Source organism: Cantharellus anzutake (genome assembly GCF_015039405.1).
Source record: "Cantharellus anzutake strain C23 chromosome Unknown EI90scaffold_53, whole genome shotgun sequence".
Lineage (NCBI taxonomy): Eukaryota > Fungi > Basidiomycota > Agaricomycetes > Cantharellales > Hydnaceae > Cantharellus > Cantharellus anzutake.
In genome coordinates this window covers 247,158-268,891 of record NW_024067003.1, presented here as the reverse complement: position 1 = coordinate 268,891, position 21,734 = coordinate 247,158, and the positions used below count along the sequence as shown (strand labels likewise).

The following is a 21,734-nucleotide window of genomic DNA, read 5'->3' as shown; positions in this document are numbered from 1 at the left end:
GCCCAGCAGGGCCAAATTAATTGCTACCCCCTGATTAGTCTCATGAAATGAGAACACCAAAGCAGCCCTATTGCCATTAGGCCGTCTTTGTTCATAGGAAGAATTATATCAGGAGACCAATCTCATTCCAACAATGCCAAATTGCCGTTCCGAACAATGGGGCAGGGAATTATATAGATCGGTAAGACGTTATATACAAATATCAAGCAAACAGTTTTTTGATAGCATGCAGCTTAGTCATCAAGCGTTGTTCCGGGTCTCCCGCACATGAGCGATATTGTAGCGGAGTTGACAGAATTTATTTGTTCATTTGATCCGCTTTTGTAGTATTATTACGAAGTGGCTGGAGGCCTGCCTACGTGTTTTCCCACTTTCTCAGCGCTCATGCCTTCGCGTCGGCACCTTCCAGACTGGCGAATCCTACTTCGCTGCAGCAGGACGGAACTTACGTGTGCACTTCAGACTACCCGTCGGCACCTAAGTTTCTTCTTGCTCTCGCATCGCGCTGCTTTTTCCCAGCCTTTATGTCGTCCTCCCACCTCCTCCCCCGTGTTGCGCCGTCCCATTGCATCCTGTTCTTTTCGTTGTATTACCCTCTGAGCCAACCTCCCTCAGTATCCTCTCGATAAAGTTCTTCCATCATAAGCTTGATCTGGAAGTCCAGATGTGCATCCGCCAAGTAACTCAGCCGCCGATCGATCTCCTTGGGGTCGTACCAATCATGGAGATACAGGCAAGGCCAGGCCAGGGAACTTGGCATATATCCGTTCCAGTAGCGATGTCGCTGTATGCTCCATGCATCCTGTATCCTTTGCAACCATGAGGGAGATACCAGTCGGTCCTCCGATGGGGGATGATGGCAGGCGTGGAGTCCCGTTGAAAAGAAAATTCATTCCATCCATGGCATAGGCTCAAACGAATGCGCGATGAATCATGTCGTGGACGGAATAATTGTGGTAAGCGAATGAGGGGTCTGCTAGGATCTCGGGGTACATTGTATGGTATAATATTGGTGCGCGGTAATTGAGGACTATAAGCGTGAAGCTCAGTCACAGCCAATATGCGTGAAGAATTGAGGAAAAAGAAATGAATTCAAATGAATGAATATATCCGTGGCCTGGCACGGATTAGTCTGAAGTAATAGGTGGCTGTCCGGGCGAGTTCCTCACTCGGATGTGGGAATGTGGCTGTGCGAAAACTCGTCCGGCCTCTTTCCCATAGCACACGGTTTCTCCAACACATAATACTAAATCCTCCAAACTGTTGATGCGCGACTATTGACTTCAGAGCTGGACTAGAAGCGTGAAGCTCAGTCTCAGCCGATATGCGTGAAGAACTGAGGGGAAAAGAATTCAATTCAAATGAATGTGGCCTGGCACGGATTAGTCCGAAACAATAGGTGGCTGTCCGGGCGAGTTCGTCGCTCGGACGTGGGAATGTGGCTGTACGAAAACTCGTCCGGCCTACCACTCCAACACAAATGAATCGCCCTATTCGTGAGTACCTCACAAGAAGATTGCTCGTCTGGTGATGATGATGATAACTCTATCTTAATGCCCCGCGGCCTCGTGATGACGTGGCAGTGCGGCTTTCCCATCCTGACACCGTAGCGTACATGGGGGGAATGTCTATACATGATGGATATTCTGGTTGGTATCTTCGGGTGTCATTGTTCCTCGGGGTTTGTGGTGTCCGTGGGTATTGTCGTGTTGTTAAAAGTGAGAAATAAAATAAAAAGCAGTTATGTCTGTCCGTCTATCCCCAGCATCTCCTACTCCGCGTCTGTTCTATGTGCCGCGCGGCCGGGAGTGGTATCCCTTTTCATGTGTCCGTCATCGTTGGTTTTCCGTTTGTCGCCTGTCTTGAACTTTTTAATGAAAAACGTGAGTCTCTCTATGCCTTTCACTTTGCCAATTAGCATGTTGAACTTCGTCTGGTTCGCATCCTAGTAGGTGTTTATGTCTCTTCGACCTGGGGCGTTCCGTCAGAATGTGTGTCCTCGTCTGTGTCGGTTTCCTGCATTGGCAGGCTCTGCTCTCCGACGTGAGGCTGAAGCGGTGGTAGTATTCTCCTATGTGGGCGTGTCCTGTTCGAAATTGGAGGACTCGGCTGAAGGTTTTTCGGTCGAGTTTTCTGAACCGTTTCGTGGGTCTGAGTTTGGGTGCTAGCTGGTTCGCCGCATAGAAACCCGACCTCGGAGGGTTCGGTGTGTTCGTCGTGTGTCCAGGCTTCTTCCATCTCTCTCTGCGTAGACTTTCTACGTATGAGAGGGATTTAAAGTTCGGTCAAGCTGGTCTGAGTTTGGCCCCTTCCTTTGCTAGTTGGTCGGCTTTCTCGTTCCCTGGTATACCGAGGTGGCCTGGGCACCAGTGCAGTGCGATTTTCGACTCCTCGAAGTCTGTTAGGACTTTGCACATGGTTTTCCTGAAGTCCCTGGCTAACTCCTGTGCCTTACGCGGCTTACTCTGAACGACGCGTTTTAGTGCACCAGTGTTGTCTGCATAAATGACAATGCGGGTGGGTTTAGACGACTTTGCCATATGCGTGGCCTATGGCGCCGAAGCCCGTTTTTATCTTGCCATCTTCCTTGTATCGGGATCCGTCCGAGTATACGAAGAGGGTGTTTGGGTCGTCGAGCTTGAATGAGTTTCTGGGGATTGCTTGTCCGGTAGTAAGGAGAGACGACGGGAGGAAAGGTGCGATGGTCACCATATTGCGTTTTTGCGATGACTGGGATCGTTTGTTCGCTACGATCCCAGGTAACACGGAAGTGGTAGTTATGGACCTGAGTTGGCCTGAGTCAGTCATAACGTCGGCGCTATCTCTTATACATACCTGTACTGAGAAGGTCATGCAGGCGCTTCGAGCTTCCACAAAACAATGGAGAAGGTCTGCTCAGCACGATGCAACCAGGCTCCCTGAGCTGGTGGCTGCATGGCCAAGTACAGCCCCCCTGGGGTGTACCTGTTTGAGCAGAGCGAGACAAGCGCTCAGCACGGCACTGGATCGCCCAATGAATGGTCTGCCGCGACCTTTTTTGTTTTTCTAATAGCGCGGGTCGTGCCGGGCGACCGCTTCTCGCTCTCTGATTGGCTCATTCCAGGGGGATCACGTTAACACCGAGTTTTTTCGGTTCGATGGATACGTAGTGCTTTCGACAAGTTTTCGACAACTGGGAGCAGTGACCACGGCATTGACCACACTCATCACCGTGGGAACCAATACAACCAAAGTTCAAACGGTCGTCCGGCCAAAGCCGAGGCACGTGATGTGCGCGTCGATCAACGCCAGTGTTCCGAATTTATTGTCATATTGTTATACTATATAACATATATTACATTACAGATACGACTTCAACCCCTGATCGCGGCTCTACGTCCACACGTCCCGGTAAGCGCCCAAAATCTATCGATCCCACCCAGCTTTAACATCGTGTGTAAACGTCGTACTCCATTCCACAGCTCAGGGTTGCCACACACAATCCTTTCCAGCTCTGTCGGCCCCAAAACTCCATTTCCAGTACGTGTTCTCCCTGTTTGCTCTCGGCGTTGCAGCTAACAAAAACTTTCTAGACATCATTGAGGGCTCTTCTCTTCATCTTTAACCGCAGACGACTAGAGGTGCTTCGCGCGTCGCTAGTGAATCACGGTTACCGTGAAGATATCCGACTGACGAGGGCCAGAGGTTGTATTCAACACCGCTGGCGATCACGGTTATTTTGGTCTTCTGGCCCACCCTCTGCAACGCCAACCTCCCGTTCTGATCCCGCGTAGTACACTCGACATTCATACACCCCCCAATCAGCTCTCCTACCCAAACGGTGTATTACATCACGCGGCCGATACTAGAGACTAGAGGGGCACCCAACAATGACTGCGAGGGTACAGGACCCCCACCGATTTTATTGTTATCATTAAAAATCAATTCGACAATTTTTTCAATTAGCATTTTGATTGACGCGGTGAACAAGCGCTTAAGTTATATACTTAAAAGTCAGGCTCCCTCAGAATCGTAGTACGACGAATCTGCGGCATTTGAGGAACAGTCCCAATCACTTGAATGGTGTGAACCCATTGTCGCGAGATTGGCTTGGCGTGCGCAGCGTGTCCTACCCTTGAGCCGAGTATGACCAACCCCGCTGTGTTCATCCCTATGCATAACTCGTAAAAATTCTTCGACAATGGGCATTGCTTTCATCGTCAGGTCATGGTGGGTCATTCCTCGCATCCAAATCCCTCGGTCCTTCCCCACCTGCTGAAGGACCAATTCTCCAGCTTCCACCAAAGACCGGCCAATGCTTTCGAAGCGCGCTTGTAAATCTGCGATCTGGAGAGAGTTAGATGTCGGCGTTTATTTGATGGAGTTATTCATCTTAAACTCACTTCTTCCTCATCCGATCCTTCGTTGAGCCAAAGGTCTATGGGTTGCTCATTGTCAGGGAGGCGCCCAACCTCTGCATTGTCTATGCCTGTTCGGGTCTGGAAAGGAGTCCAAATGGTCATTATAGGTCAAGTATACTAGACAAAATGAATATAACCTTCTTACTGATGTGACTCAGTGGATCGAGTTCTGCGGATGAGTGGGTGCGCTTCAGGTTCATGAATTGACTGAGCGCCAATCTTGTCGTTTCACGGTCTTGATCATCGCCGTCTGAGGTGTTCCCTGTGCCGTGGTCTTGGTTTCCAAGATGAGAATGCCGATATAAAGGCATAGTGCGCCTACGGTGAATTTCTTCCCAGAACGCCATAGGTGGCTTCTTAGAATAGTGCACCAAGTGCTTACAAAGATGAAAAGTATGTGTATCTTGTGTCCCACATCGGCAGGTCCAGCTGAGAACATCCGTGTGATAGTCACGACTGCTGAGCTGCTTTTTTGACAAATCATTCCATGCAGTCTTGAAGGCACGTTGCCAGCTGGTAAGAGCACGGCTCCGTCCAATTCGATAATCGGGTTCTAGCACATTAGATGAATAAATGTAGGAATTTATTGTCGAGTATGTGATAATGAATACTGTCTGGTCAAGAGGGGAGCGAGTTTTGAACCGAAGATATCCGTGCTTGAGACGTTTCCAATGATTTTCGGTGATCATTGTTGTGCGCACACGTGAAAGATGAGTCCCACTGGATGAGCGTGCCCAGAGATCCCAACAAGAGTACCAAGAGTTCCACAAGTATGCCCAAACCTCGGCAAGGCCACGTTCACGGCAGAATGTATACATTTGATATACAGAGGCACGTTGGATTTCTTCCTTGGTTTGAAATGAGCCAGAAGTCATTGGGAAGAAGGGATGTCGGCACAGATGATGAATGAATAACCTGAGAATCTGACGGCGATGAGCCTCCGGACAAAACACATAGTTGGGGTCCATCATGCGCTTTTCCCCTACATCCAACTGATATGAAGGGGCATCATCATGCTCACTTTCTTCAGCATCCCCATTAAACTCATTACTTTCGTCTTCCTCCCCTTCTCGATCAACACGTGCCATATTCTGGAGAACCGGGAGCGCCTTCTCAAACTCGTCCAACAAGAACCCATCCTCACCCTCTGACTCGACTCCTTGACCCTCAGCACACTTATCCGTTGCCTCATTCTGATCTGGTCCAGGAGTGTTCAGTATTTGTATACAAGTTTGCACCGAAATAGTAAAACTCACTTCTCAACAGCTGCACATCTTGATTTCCTGGCACCACCACCATCCTTTTTATTTTGAGTGTTAGAGATGGTTTAGGAGGCACCTTGCGCCCAATCAGTGAGTCTCCGAGGCGAATTCTGAGTATGGGAATAGTTTCTTGTGCAACTTTTATTTGATCTGCACGCTCACGCTACAATAGTAAGTCCTCAACAATCTATCCATATACCGGCTAGAGAGTCTGATACTCACATCTATATTTGGGGGTCCATGCCTCTGTCCAATAGGCATGAACCATTGGTCAATAAACTCGAACTGACTCCGTGCTTGGACTATGGAATATGGGGCAGGTGCACGCTTTCGAATAGCAAGTCGTTTTCTCAATGCGCGAAGTACATGCCAATAACATAGCTGATAATCAGCATTGGGCCAAACTGAATGGAGGGCATTGATTTCTGAGAGGTCCTTGTCTGAAAGCGTGAAGTGTGGCCAAATATCACACTCTTCCCGAAAATACTTGAACCATTCGATTAGGACATCTCGCTTTGCATGTAGTGGTGGGTTCTTTCGCTTTGGACGGACAAATAGCCACCCTAGAGGTAACCCAGATCCACTTACTTCGCCCATTAGGACAAAGAGCTCCCAGTCCCCACCAGCACACTTCCCTGCCAGTATGTGAATTTTATTGATGCCATTCATTCAAGTGATCTACTCACAACTTGAGTCAGTCAGAACCTCCCTAATGCGTGAGCCCCATTTCCAAATAATATGAGGGACCGCAAACGCAAGTGCTTCATAATTATCTTGGCCCTTGATCGGTATGATTGATGCTCGCGGCCACCCTGAGGCAACTTCCTCCTCTGCAGCATGCTGGAGTACTTTCTGTGCCGATGTGACTGGATCATCATCAAGATGCCACTTGTGCTGGTCAGCTAATTTCCATATAGCAAAAGCCGACTTTCTTGTGAACTGGATCGGATGGTAGTTTGCGAGGATCTTTGTCCATATCTGTATGTACAAATTAGTCCCTTGGCCAATAAAAACTAAACTGTTATTTGCACTAACATCTTCAAAAGTTCGGGAATCATCGGCCTCGATCATTTTTCGTACACTGGTTGGGACTTCTACCCACTCATATGGGATATGGTTTAGTTTGTGGACAATCTGGATACTGGCATAAGCATTTGCATCAATATCCTCGATACTAATAGTGAGCCACCCTTGGCAGGCAAAGGTGTCCATTCGTCGGGTGTCATGCTGTTTTTCGGGATCTTCATGCTTTTGGTGGATTTTCTGGGTGGATGCAAGTTGCGCACAGTGGAACTTATACTGGTGCTGGTTCCCACTGAACCCTTGTCTGCCCTTATGAACATGATAACTAGGAATTGGTGAGTCGTCTATTTAGCCTAGTGTTATAGCCCAGCTCACCACCACTGATATAAAGTTTTCTCAGATATTGTGCCGGCAAGATAATTTGCATACAAGCAAAAATAAGATTCTCTATCATTTGCACTTGGGTCCTCCACAAGCGTTGGTGATGTGGGTTGTTCTGGGTTGGGGGAAAAATCCTTTGGAGGCAGTAAGATGTCTCCCTGGATTATGGTTTTGGGTGGGCAGTCATGGCGGAAAACCTCGGCACCATCAGCTAGAGCAAGCGTGTTTAAGAATTGAGAGAGTGGGATGACCCCATTCAGGAACTTGGACACCCGCTCTTGTTGCCATCCTCTTTTCTTGTGGGAGGACTTGTGTGCATTGCAGTGGTGGCAATTTTTTTGTAGTTCAGCAGTATGTGGAATGTAGTTGAAATTGTCGATGGTTTTGGTTTCCTTGCATATACCACAAGTTTTCACCTCTTGCACCGTGGACATGGGAGGAGGTTGTGAAAAGGAGTTAAAGTTTAGTTCTCCGGACTTAGTTACATTTTTGGAATATTAGTGATGATATTATAAACAAATAAACGTGTCAGGAGGTCCTCTGAAAAATTCCATCACATGTGCATGCTAGTTGCCAGGAGTCAATTTTGGGTGCCCCTCTTGGTCAGAGTCACGGCCGATACCCAACAGCGTTACTCATGCATGGGCCTGTAAGTCTCACTGCCTGTGGTTAGGCATTCCTGGCACAGCAGCCAACTTTTTTGCATCGCCTATTAACATCAAATGGCACTAACAATCCCACTTGGTGGACATTGTCACGACCCCTGCCCCGGATTGTGTACTGTCAATTCGTCCAATCCCTATTAGTGGTCTTGTACTCAGGTTCAGCTTTCTGGACATCATGCACCAAGCAGTGCATACATGACGTGCAAAACGGTGCAATCAGACACGAACCTCAACTTTACCCTTCTGCCACCCTCGACCTTCTGCACCCCCCAGTTGCATGCTACCCTTTCATCCAATCCGTGTTAGTGGACTTGTATTCACATTCACCTGAAACCCTGCGCTTGAGCAACTTGAGAAACGGTGGTGCAATTAGACAAGAACACCATGCGCTCACCATGGGCCCACACCTTGTACTCCATACCCCAATCTCACCCAGTTAAATTCCTTGCCACCCTTTGTCCAGTCTGTCTTAGCGAGCCCATATTTGCATTTCATCAGGATACTACGTGCACCCCATCTGGCGCCCAAGTACTGAGAAAAATGGTACAATTCGACTGGGGCTCCCACCCGACCGGCATGTGCACCACTGCATATTTGATAGTTCCAGCACCATACCACTGCTCCACTACCCCCCAATTGCCCTGTTTTTTGTTTTGGTGGAACCCAACCCCAGTAGCTTTTGCGATACAATGAATGTATTTGGAGTTAGTTTGGGAAATACAAGTTCCCGGTAGGATTAGACCGGATCTGCCACCATGAGGAAATGCATTATGCACTGGATGTTTTGTCACTGTGTGTTAGACACTGGTCCGGGGTCGGCACCGAAGGTTGCCGTTAGCGGGCTGCTATAGGCCGTGATGGCCGTGATGCTGTGAACAAGGCCTGAGGGTAGGGCATTTGGCCTCAGCGACTCTAAAGGAGCGCTGTGCCCCCTAGCTGTCTCTTGGCCCTCATTTCAGACTTACTGGGGTTGCCTTGTTGGGGTCAGGACTTAGAGGTCGTGGTCAAATTGATATTAGAGCTAAAGTACTATAATGTAGTATACAGGCTATATATAGGAGGAAGGAATGAATGGAAGCGGACCCGGGCCGAAGGCCGGAAGCAAACATGAATAAGGAGTGGGGTTGGCCACACAGTGGCTGGCAATGACCGAGGGTCAAAACAAACAATAACAGATAAATAAAGGAAGGAGCGTAGGGCTGCGATAGCAGCGATGGTATCATAGCGGCGCCAGACTCGGAGTTGGGCCAGAGTCGGGCACAGTAATGGTAGCGGCCCTGTAGGGGCCAAGTGGGCAGGGTAGAGGAGTCGTGCTGGGCACAGTGCCAGAGGCGGACTCAGGGTGGGAAGGTTGGTGTGGCTGTGGGGGAGTCGCCCAGGTGCAGGGGAGCCTAGGGGCAAGCAGGGGAGTGAGCAGGGAATCCTCAGGGAGGATAGGGCTGAGGTTGGGGCTTGTGCTCACACTTGCATAGCAGGAATGGGCTTGGGCGGCATCGGGACGGGTGGCTAACAGGCCGGAATGCATGGCCATGACAGCTCCTTCCTTTATTTATCTGTTATTGTTTGTTTTGACCCTCAGTCATTGCCAGCCGCTGTGCAGCCAACCCCGCTCCTTATTCATGTTTGCTTCCAGACCCTTCGGCCTTTGGCCTGGGTCCGCTTCCATTCATTCTTTCTCCCTATATATATCCTGTATGCTACTTTATTGTACCTTAGCTCTAATATTGATTTGACCACGACTCCCAAGTCCTGACCCCAGCAAGGCAACCCCAGTAAGTCTGAAATGAGGGCCAAGAGACAGCTAGGGGGCACAGCGCTCCTTTAGAGTCGCTGAGGCCAAATGCCCTACCCTCAGGCCTTGTTCGTGGCATCATGGCCATCGCAACCTATAGCAGCCTGCAACAGCGACCCTCAGTGCCGACCCCGGACCAGTGTCTAACACTCCGTTACGTCTCAGTCAGTCCTTGTATTTCATGGGTCTGAGGTATCTTGTAGAAAGGGGTTGGGATTCACTCAGAGGGACTTGGGGTAACATTTTAGTCGAGATTAGAACTAGGGAAAACTACAGGTTCTAATCTACAGGTATTTATATGGAGGAATGGAAAGGACTTTAGTCAAAGTCCGAATGATAATAGAAAACTGTCAGAGACCAGATTGAGACAAAGGAATGTCTCCGTGGTGGAGGGCTTCGGCCTCAGCAACTTATTCCAGGAGCGCTGTGCCAAGTTACATGTCCATGCCCTAATTTAACTTACTGGCAACGTGTCAGGTCACGGTCCATGTATGTAGGGGGTCACGTGACCCAGGGAGGTCACTATCATCCTACCCACTGTGAATCATACATATTTGATACTCACAGCTGGGTTCTAGGACACCCACCTTACACAACAAGAACTAAAGGGGGTCAACTCTAGTCGATTTTATTACTGGGGTGTAACCTATGTACAAGTTTAGTATATATAGTTACAACAAGGGTGGGCCCGTAAATGGTGGGGCCAAGCAGAGTGGGGCTAATGGAGTTAAACATTAGCCAATTGAATATTACCGACAAGTTGGGTTATGGGGTTAGCAGGACAGTAGGCAATAACCCAGAAATGGAAAGGAGGGATAGGCCTGAAGGTGGGCTTGCAGGGCAAGCAAGTGAATTGCCCAGCGGAGGTGGGAGTGTGCTAGCAGACATTGGAGCTGTCTGGAAACCTTTGGGGCTCTGTACTTAGGGAGGCGTAGGTAATATATTGAAAAGAGGGGGTGGTGACCATCGAGGGAAGCGGAGGTGATTGTGGAATACAGGGGCTCCGAGGTTAGTGAAGAAGGAGCAGATGTAGTCTGGAGAGTTTGGAGGTAGTGGAAGTTGATGGCTGTGGATGGATATGACAAAAACACTGAAAGGTGCCAAATGATGGTACCGAAAGGTCCTGAACAATATCCTTAATGGGGAACTGAGGTGTTGGGTCAAGGAGGGCAGAGTAAGAGGCCGGAGGATGAATGGGAACGAGAAATGGGTAAGAGGGGGTTAGCCGACTGAATGGAAAGAAGAAGATAGTCGTGCTATAAATGGAAGGTGACTAATAAGTGATGACATGAGTGGGGTCACTGAAGGATGCAGGTAGCTCCGAAGGTGGAGTTACGTATCTGAAGGATGTTGGGTGACTCCAATAAATGAAATGGGTGGGGGAACAGTTTAGGGGTATGTCACAGGATGTCGGAGATCTGTTGGGAGATCGGAGCAAATCTGGAGTCTCCAAATGTTCCGACTTGGGACCGAGCTTCCGGGATGGGAGTGGCCAAGGTTTGGTGTGCTGCAACCAGGCCAGAGCTAAGACAGTTAGGAAGGAAGGTGACTTGGGGAGTGGGGAGTTATGGTGTAGGGGATGGTGAAGTTGTTAGGAAGGTGTGGTGTGGTGGGAGAGCGTGGGGTCGGGATTCCGGGATATGACAGTGGTATTGTAGCAGCGCTGGACTCAGAGTTGGGCTGGAGTCGGGTGTGGGAATGGTAGTGGCCCAGTGAGGGCCAAGTGGGTGGAGTAGAGGAGTCACACTTGGTGTGGTGCCGGAAGCGGACTCAGGGTGGGGAGGTTGGTGTGGCAGTGGGGGAGTTGGTCTAGCATTGGGGGGCCATGGGCAAGTGGGGAGTGAGTGGGGAGTCCTCAAGGAGAATAGGGATGAGGGTTGGGGCTTGTGCTCACACTTGTGCAGCAGGAATGGGCCAGAATGCATGGCCATGACACTGTGTGGGACTCCTGGCTGTCAGGGCACAGCCCCTGACCCCACACACCCTCAGGTACCCTTCCCCCATTTTCTCCTATTTTTCCCTTCACTGTTCCACAATCCTGCACACATACAGACCATGGGAACGTTCTGGGGGAGTTACTCGCCCAGAAACCATCACAGCCACAACCGTGGGAACTTTCTGGGCGAGCAGCTCACCCAGAATCTTCCCATGGGGGGGGGGGTGCCAATTATGGAAAGTCGGCAAAGAGCCAAAAACTGTATAGTTCCCAGCTCCCATTTGTAGCAGCTTCACAGGAGGTTGAGAAGGTTACCCTTCTTCTCAACTCATTTCCTGTGAAGGCTGGGGCTAGCCCCCTCAGTGAGTTTGAAGATCTCAGGCTGGGACTAGATACCCCAGCGACTAGGAGGATCCCCTGGGCCCATCACGGAGCGAGGGCCGGTGTCATATCCATCCCTGGCCATCGACTTCTGGTCCCTCCGTTCCCTCCGTTCTACTCTGCTCCTCTCTCACCAACCTCGGAGCCCCCCGTATTCTGCAAACCTCTCGGTACCCCTCGATGGCCACCACCCCCTCATTTCAATTTATTACCTATGCCTCCCTAAGTATGGAGCCCCGAAGACTTCCGGACAGCTCCGACGTCCGCTAGCGCACCCCCACCTCCGCTGGGCAATACACTCGCCTGCCCTGCAGAGCCCACCTTCGGGCCTATCCCTCCTTTCCGTTTCTGGGTTAACGCCTGCCTTTCCGCTAACCCCGCGAACCGACTCGTCGGTAATATTCAGTCGGCTAATGTCTTAACCCCGTTAGCTCCGCTCCGTTCGGCTCCGCCAATTGCGGAACCGTCTCCGCTGTAACCATATATATATCTCCCACTTGTACATAGGTTACGCCCCAGTAGAAAAATCAACTAGAGTTACCCCCTAGGTTCTAAGTGCCAGTCAGTAAGTTAGGGCACGGACATGTCACTAGGCACAGCGCTCTTGGCAGAAGTCGCTGAGGCCAAAGCCCTCCATTACGGAGACATTCCTTCGTCTCGAGTCTGGTCTCTGACAGCCGGGCCCTGACACTGGCCCTGATCATGGGGGGTCCGGTATACCCACTAAAAGCCTAATTACTGTTTAGCTAGTTGTCTGGTAGTTTGTATTCTTCATGTAGGTTTCCACTCCAGGTATGGAGGACCAGTTTGGCTGGAAGGGCCATATCTCTTCTGGTTTGTCAGCATGATGTCTAGTTGGAGCTTGTTGTTGAGGCCTGCTTTCAGGGCATTGTATGCATTGTTTGGAGAGGTGGGGGGGGGGGTTGTCCAGGTTCATGACTCTATGGCATTTCACTTTCCAAATTTGCCAGGACATCATCAACAACTGAAGAATGACCCTCACATGCATGGACGCTTGACCCTTGTATGATAGAAGGTCATGTGACAAGTTAAACACTTTGACTGGTAAGAGTGAATTTCAGCCTCAGTCCATTAGATCAGGCAGATTCGGATGACTCTGGAATGGAATCGGAGACTTAGTGTGGAAGGACCTCGGCCTCAGTGACTCAGGCAGAGTGCTGTGCCATTGCTGGTTGTCCTGGGGATCCCTAATTTCAGATCTAGCAGAGGGGAAGTCTCTTAAGGGGGAATCAAGTCAATTTCGGACTGAGGTTACAAGTTACTAAGTACATTGTATATAAGGAGGGGTCTGGAATCAAAAGGAGCAAGGGTACTCTGAAAGGAGACAAAGGGAGCTGGAAGGAGGAACAACACTGAGGGTCAAGGGTTTGACTCAATGGTATTTCCCAAAGGAGTGAAGGGCCAATGTTAGAACTGGGTGAGGGCAGACGATTCCGGAGGGGAACTGGAGACTGTCAGGGACAGCTCTGAAAGCAGCGAGGTCCTGGTGTGTGGGACTCGATGGGATGAATACCAGCTATGCATAGCGGCAATCCCATTGCAGGGTGAGCGTCCCTGACCACTTAGTCTGAAGTGGGAAGTTGAGAAGAAGGCTGCTTCTTCTGTTCTCACCCCAGGTGCTATTATATACATGTGGCTAGGGTCACATGGAGGAAGCCACATCATCTCTGCACACAGCCACACCTCCCTGGGTGTCTCTGCAGGAGATCCCAGAGGTGGCTGCTCAGTAGGCAGGAGTGTGCGCGGTGTGTGTGGCAATCAGGGGGGCAGGGTTAGGTATGTAGTGGTACATGGAGAAAGGGAAATTGACCATAGAATAGAAATAGAGAGAAAGGGGGAAAATGGGAAAGGAGGGATGGGGAGTGATAGTGGGGGAAGTGCAGTAGTGCAGTACAGCACGGGGTGCAGCATGGGGTCATGTGGGTGTGCCCTGACAGAGACTTAGCAAGGAGGGACCTTGGCCTCAGTGACTCATGCGAAGTGCTGTGCCATTGCTGTTGGTCCATTTGGTCCTTAATTTCAGAGGCAGTGAGCAGGAAGTCTCTAGGGGGCATTTCAGGTCGATTTTAGACTGAAGGTCCAAAATGAGTATGTACAAGTGCCTGTATATAATAGAGAGACGAAAGCACAAGGAAATCAAAGGGGGTCCAAAATGGAACAAAGGCATCCAAACAGGAACAAAGGGATGACAGAAGCAGAGTGGCACCAAAAGGTCATAGGTTAGAACCTGTGGTACATCCAAAAGGAGATAGGGAGGGCAAAGCCCAGAGGGGCAGGAGGATGAGGTGAAGTGGGATGATGACTAACTGGCTAGAATGGGAAGAAGCAGCAGTCCAAATAAGGATGAGGGGAAAACGCAAAAGATACATTACAGATGGTGAAAGTGCCAAATATGATCCATGGAGCTTGGAGGTTATGGAGGTTATGGAGGTGGGGTTAGAAGTCTGAGGAATATTGGCAATGGTGTTTACATAGTATGAGGTCACCAATGCAATGGACTTAAGCTGAGGTGGAGTCAAAGTCCGAGGTTGGAACTATGACAGAATCTTGGAGCGAAGGTACAAGCAGTGTCTGAGTACAGGGTACTGGGCAGCAGCGGAAGGTTGTAACTTGGCAGAGGTTCGGTGAAAGAGGGTCAGAGGGAAGAGAGAGAAGAGAGGAGCAGGGTGAGGAGTGGAGGAGAGGAAAGGTGTCAGGTCCGAAGGTGAGTATTGGAGCGGATGGGGGAAGGGTAGGAGAGTGATGGAAGAGTGGAGGTATCGTGAGGAGTAAGAGGAGGCGAGAGGAGTGGTGTTCAGTCCAAGGTGAGTATTGGAATGGACAGAGATAGGGTAGGAGAAGGATGGAAGGGTGGAGGTGGCATGAGGGGTGAGAGGAGGAGTGGTGTCAGGTCTGAAGGTGAATATCAGAATGGATGGTGGTAGGGTAGGAACCTGGAGGTGGTGAAGATGGGGGTCCAGGAGTTGGATCGGGATCAGGTATGTATGGATATGACAGTTGGGAACCAAGTAATATATAAACTGTTAAACTTCGTGCACACCTGGATATTGACTACAAAACCTTGGATGTGCTCCCTTAGTCTCCACAGGTTGCAATGACTGCATGCATAAATACTAAAAATTATATTCTGCAGCCTATGTACAACTCATTACTGTCAGGGGATGACTCCCAGGTCCCCATGACCCTCCCCTATGGTCCACAGTCTCTGGTCTGGCCAGCCCTATCCAGGGCACAATCCTACTGTGGGTAAGGAGATGAATAGATAAAGCAGTAGGTAAGGTACACTTGCCTACTGTGGGTAAGGAGATGAGAAGGAAGCTAACTTCTCATCTTCCCACAGTGGCCACAATATCAAGCAAACTTCCAGGGATACCTGGAAGTCACATGAAGGGATAGGAACCGGGCCTGGAGCATGCAGTGCGTGGAGCATGCACGCATGTGGGAAGCGCAGTGGGCAGATGCGGGTCTGGATGGAGGTCTGGGTTCGGGCTAGTCAGGGTGTGTGCCCTGACAATTACAACTTAGCATGGGAACACGTGTTGCAAGTGTACCAGTCGCTTGACAGATTTCGGAGGCAATGTAAGTTGCAGCTAAACCTTGGAGAAATCATGTGAGTGACTGAGAAGGAGTCTGGCTCTGACACCACCTTTGGTTTGACTCCAGAACATTCTGGGTCCAACCTCAACCTCAACACCTTCCAGACAAGTATGCAACTACACTCCTGACTCTGGACCTTCACTCTGGAATCCCATTCACATCTCCATCTTGGAACTCTGGTTTTAGCTCTGACCTTGGACTTTGACCCCACCTCCACTTATACCCATTGTATTGGTTAGCTCATTCCATTTATTTACCTTTGCCAATGTTCTGGAGTTTGACTTCTGAGTTTGGACTTTCTGGACTTATGTCGGACCCTGCAACTATTGCATTGCTCCATTCAATTCCACTATTCTCCCTCATTCCTATTTGGGCTGCTGCTTCCTTTCTATTCAGTCAGCTAGCCATTCCCCACTCCCATCCTCCTCCTTCCTCCTTGGGCCTTGGCCCTTCACTCCTCCTTTGGGAAACACCATTGAGTCAAACCCTTGACCCTCGGTGTTGTTCCTCCTTTCAGCTCCCTTTGTCTCCTTTCGGAGTGCCCTTGCTCCTTTTGATTCCAGACCCCTCCTTATATACAATGTACATAGTAACTTGTAACCTCAGTCCGAAATTGACCTGAAATGCCCCCAAGAGACTTTCCCTCTGCTAGATCCAAAATTAGGGACCCCTAGGACAACCAGCAATGGCACAGCACTCCACCTGAGTTGCTGAGGCCAAGGTCCTTCCACGCTAAGTCTCCAATTCCACTCTGGAGTTGTGAGGTCTTAGGGTGGCTCAGCACACAAGGCCATAAGTGATACAAGATAGTGTATTTTACAGTGGTGTGTAAGCAGTTACCCGGAGGTTCCCGCTTGCCCACATGACTATATGTATCTAATTTACATGTGACTCGGGGTTCGGGGCTATTGCCCTGACATTCTCCCCCCTTGCGTTGCATTTGCGACGCATACAAGGTTGATAGTGAATAAAACAGAGTTTTAATAGTTGATTTACATTGAGTTTGGAATTATCAATGAGTGTTTTGTTGTCGCCACTTTAAAGTGGGCGATTTTGTACATGTCAGTGAAGAAAAGAGAGGGGGTTTAAGGAATGAATGAGTGTGGGCCGTTACTTTGAAGTGAACGGTGAAGGAGAGAACGAAGGAAGGTCAGTTGGGAGGTTCAAACGAGACCACCACCAAGCTGTTCCCTGGTTCTTTAGTTAGGATGGGGAAGTGTACTAGTGTTATTTATTGTAAATATAGTACCAATCTGAGTGTTTTGGCTAATTCTATTTTTATGGGTTAGTTTTAAAGTTCCTGGGAATTGACTTACAGATAAACCGAGCCCTGCGGAGCTGTATCTTTATTGAAATTTCTTAATTTGTCTAGGTGTAATTCTGTGTAGCGTTGTTTTAATTTGGATTTAATCTTCTACTTGGTGAAGTTTCAAAGATTCTAATCAGTTAATGGATTTGGATTGTGTCTGGAGTGTCCCTTGAGTTTGTTTTATTTTTGTCTTATTTTATTGCTTGTTTTAACAGTAGCAAAATAACTGTTTTGTGTTTACACTTTGAAATCTGGAGTGTTAACCAGCTCTCCTGTTGAAATATCTACTTAATACAGTGCCCCAAAAAACCGTTGCAATGTTTTGCACCTTTGACTTCAAGAGCTTATTAAGCAATGGGAAAGGGTTCTAAATTTTTAAATAAATATGTGAAACATGTGTTAGTATCTTGTCCATAACTCTACCAATTACATAAGCAATATGTCCATTTTTGGTAAAGTTATCCAATTCACAAGGGACCCATGTCATTGCAACGGTTTTTTGGTGTGCTGCCAGAATGGACTAAAACTGGAAATATCATCTGATAGGTCATGTGATATTGTTTATAATACACACTAGTAAACAAATAAACATTTCTGGAGCATAAATACACATGGATTTTAAGCTGTAATCCCCAATTCTAGAATGTGTCAATTGGCTGCTTTGAAAATTGAACAAGTGCTTTCTCTCATTGTTTCTGGCCACAGTGCTCACCAGATCTCATCAATTACTGCTGTCCACCATTCCACTGTTACCCATATTTGGTCTAAACATTGTCCTGACACTCCTAAGCCCAGTGGTGGTTGCCCATCTATACTGTCAGACACCAATATCCATCATGCAATGCATCTTATCAACTCTGGTAAAGCCAACAATGCTGCACAAGTCACCCAAATTCTTCAAAAAGTCACCAGCACCAGCCTCTCAACTGAGGCTGTTTGTCTGCAACTAAAGGAGGCTGGTTGGAAAGCAGTGGTGAAGAAGAAGCAGCCCATGCTCAGCAGACATCATAAGATGGAGAGAATGGACTTCGCAATCAGCCACAAAGAGTGGACTCCAGAGGATTGGAAGAGAGTGGTGTGGTCTGGTGAGACTAAGGTGAATTGCCTGGGCTCAGATGGGAGGAAATGTGGAAATGGGGGGATGAACCTCTTACAGACAGGCTGGTGCAAGGCACAAAAAGTTTGGTGGTGGTTTTGTCATGGTTTGAGGATGTATGACATCAGATGGAGTTGGAATGGCATGCAAGATTGATGGGAAGATGGATGCAGAGCTCTACTGCCAAATCCTGGAAGAGGACTTCCAGCAAACCCCCTCCTATTATGACAAAACCCAGCCCACATCCTCTTCCAACAGGACAATGACCCAAAACACACCAGCAAAAGGGCCCAGAACTGGTTCAATAACCATGGTATCAGGGTCATGGAGTGGCCCTCTCAGTCCCCAGACCTTAATCCAATCAAACATTCATGGAACCATGTAAAGAGGAAGCTTGGGGAGTATGAAGAACCTCCAAGTAGTGTTCATGAGCTGTGGGATCAGTTTCAGGAGGAGTGGGAGAGGATAGGACCAAGTGTCTGCCAGGATTTAATCGAGAGTATGCCTAGGAGGATTGAGGCACTACTTAGGGCAAAAGGTAGTTATACTAAATACTAGTTAATGTGATTTTCCTGTCTCCAAAATGCACACCAAAAAACCGTTGCAATGACATGGGTCCTTTGTAAAGTGAATAATTTTACCGAAAATGGACACATTTATTAGAGAATTGGTGGAGCTATTAATGAGCTACTAGCGCATTATTTTCATATTTTCATGCAATTTTAGGATCCCTTCCCAGGGTGCAATAAGCTTGTGAAGTGAAAAGTGCAAAACATTGCAACAGTTTTTTGGGGCACTGTATTTCTCTCCTTTATTGCTGCCTTTTACTACAGTGGCAATCTTAACTGTATATCACTTTTTCGCACTGGAGTGACAACCAGAAATGCTTGAGAAAAATAATACTCTATTTTCTTACTTCTCTAAGGGGGGTGAAAAGTCGCAGAAAGGGTCTCCCTTTTATACTCCTTGGGTCGCCTTCCTTTTTCACGCTCTACCTTCTATTTACAGGATTTATTTACAGTGTATTTTTCTCAAACTGAATAAAAATGGAATTTTCATGCTATAGTTCTACTGGGCTTTTGCTGCGCTGAACTGCGGTTCTACTGCAGTCAGACTGCGCCTAGAATTCTTATTGTCCTCCCTCACCTAAGCTATTTTAATGGTTAATTGGAACTTGGCTGCGCTGCATTTGCCGCAGTTACCTATTTCAAATTCCCTATATATACCATTAAATTTGCTATGACTCGATGATTCTGAATTCAAACTTCGCATTACTATGCGTACGGCTGTGCTGAGACCTTCAGCTGATTTATTCCATTTTTATTTAGTGACATTTAGTTAAAATGAGACTAAAATGGTAAATGAGTGAATTATTCAGGTTTAAAACTGAAAGAAAAAGTTGCTAGTAATCAAGAATTACTCAAACGAATGTGTTATAGCTCTCCTCCTCATTAGAATATCGTTCCCTAAAATTCCCACCATGGTCCGTCGTAGTTTAGTGGTTTTCGTGAATTTCGTTCATATTCCCTGATTCCCTTTTGTATTATCACATCCTAATCCTCCATATGTATTGTTCGTTGTTATAGTAGGTCGTCCTTGAAGATTTCATATTTTTATGTATTTTATTTAGGACTCTGGACCTCTTGAAGCTGTTTTCCCACGCATTTTCAGGTTTCTAACTTCATGTCCCTATATCTCATTCATTTCTGGATGTTTTCTCACGTTCTTGGTATCATAAATTTTCATTTATTCCCACCTTTCCAATGGTACCAAGGTTGTGTCCTATTTCCTGGTATTCGTTGAGTTAGCAAAAGTTTGCGCGCACATTCGGTAATCACGTGCGTCATTCCCATAGTCGTTCGTATGCGGGCGCCGTTTCCATTTAATTGTTCGGGATTTATGATATGCATGGGTGTTTACTTCTTTCACATGGGCTTCTGTGATTTATTTCAGATTTTTCCCTCATGATTTAAGGTTGTTTTGCACTTTCCGTGCTTTGTTTTGACCGGGCTCTTCCTTATTTGGACGGAAATTGGTCTTCGCGATCTGCCGAAGTGCGGATCTCGGTTCCGATGGCCGGTTCCCTGCGCATCGCCACCCTCACGTGTCATTACACATGATGCGGATTTCTATATTCCCGTCATGGGTATAACTTCACAACGGCTGGACTGTTTGGGCTGAAAATTTGCATAACTATAGTTCCCCATTTTTAATAATTTCCGTGTAAATTTCGTTGTATGTTTTAATTATGGATCCTACGCAAACATCGTCTTTTCCCTAAGCTCGGACTTTTGATGTCACTATTCCTGTTATTGGATATCTCATTAACGCATGATCCTTTTATTATGAAAATTTGGGAGGATTAAGATTGGATCCCTTCCTTTCTAATGGGCTATCAAGCTTGTCTCGGTCGTTACTGGTTAATCTTTGCGCTTCCCTTTTAGGCATTGTCCTCGTTTTGCAGGAGTTTTAGTCATATCTCCATTGTTTATAGGTAGTTTCCCCTGTAATTACTCTCATTGGTTCCATTTGGAGGACATCTACATTTCCTATTGTAAACACAACTCTGACTTTTGCATTAGTTCCTGAGGAATCTTCGTTCCGTGGTACTTCCATCCTTGGCTACGTGTTCGGACGTGGGAGAGTAGTTTCCATGGAGGTTCTCTGATTATTTTTATAGTCAAATCTTGGTCGATTGTCCTAATTCTTGGTTTAGTATTTGCTATAAATTCCCCCGAGAATTCCGTCTCGTTGATAGTAAGCTTGAAGTATTTTTGCTATTTTTCTTTCTTTCGATTTATCATGTATAGTCATAATAATTCGTAAAAATTCGTAAAATTCGTTAAAATTCAGGTCCTTCTATTTTCTCATATCTACTTGTCGTATGAGGTTTTTGTGATTTATCTGGCATATTTCCATAATGGGTTTCCATAGTGTGGCCGTTATTTCTCCTACAACGGCGATACATTGGTATCGCAGGGAGAGAAGGGAAAAAATGGTGGAGTTTGTCGAAAATGAATTTCGACCCAAAGGTTGTATGTCTTTGGTGTTCCTCACTTGTTCTGTGAGGGTTCATGTGTAAGTGGTGTTTACACATGAGCGGTGGTGGATGTGGGTCTTTTGACGGAGTGGAGATTTCCGCAATTGTTACTTGCGGTTCCTCGCATACAGTATTGTGTGCAGGGCCTCGAGTTGGGGGAAGGTGTTTTCATGGGCACCTCGATGGTGTATTACCGTGTCACTTTCCCTTCTCTCAAGGGTGGATTCATTGCCCTGGAGGAGGGTTTTCCTCCGGGTTGTTCATCTGGACATCCGATTGCTGCGTCGGATGCGATGACGTAGCCTGGGCTACATTGTTGGGCTGTGGGCTTGACGAAGTGGGTGCTCCCTGGGTGGGAGCAGGTTGTTGTGTTCCTGAGCTGCTTGGCTCAGGTGTAGAGTACGGTAGGTCTACCGTTCTTCCTGTGGGGAAGGATGGTCGTTGGGCTGGTTGTCCAGCACAGAGACTTGCGTCTCTTTCCCGGTATTTGGAAGCTTTCGCTTCCCGTTCCGCAGTTCTTGCGGCACGTTCCTCAGGAGTCCTGAGTGGTTTGAACTGGGACTTGAAGTAGGCAGCTTTGCCTAGACTTTCCCAGGAGATTTTTCCCTTATTCTCTGGGGAATTATATTCCTCCGCGAGTCTTGCGATACTTGGGAGTCCCAAGAAGTATTTCTCGGTTTCCTTCGCTTTTTTGCAAAGGGTTCTGTGTACCTTGCCGCTTTTGAAGGCAGCTTCGGCCTGTTCGTACCAGTGTATGAATTCTTTCCCACTCACGCTTGTCCACCAAGTGTATGTGCTGTCATGTGCCGCTTCTGACCCCACTATTCTCCT

General features: G+C 47.8%; 1 protein-coding gene across 1 annotated transcript; it reads right to left on the bottom strand.

Moving 5' to 3' along the window:
* Positions 1-4,382: 4,382 nt before the first annotated feature.
* EI90DRAFT_3072993 (uncharacterized protein) lies at positions 4,383-5,578 on the bottom strand. Its single transcript, XM_039061411.1, has 2 exons — positions 4,546-5,578; positions 4,383-4,478 (listed from the first exon to the last, which is right to left on the bottom strand). Exons 1-2 carry the CDS (start codon positions 5,486-5,488, stop codon positions 4,435-4,437), a joined length of 987 nt encoding a protein of 328 aa, XP_038912217.1. The 5' UTR covers positions 5,489-5,578; the 3' UTR covers positions 4,383-4,434.
* Positions 5,579-21,734: the final 16,156 nt, after the last annotated feature.

What these genes read in the sequence shown, in the direction of transcription:
- EI90DRAFT_3072993 (XM_039061411.1), bottom strand. Translation starts at nt 5,488, where the DNA reads ATGGCACGTGTTGATCGAGAAGGGGAGGAAGACGAAAGTAATGAGTTT. An exon ending in CGATCCACTGAGTCACATCA is followed by an intron (nt 4,479 to 4,545) that starts GTAAGAAGGTTA and finishes ACTCCTTTCCAG; the next exon opens with ACCCGAACAGGCATAGACAA.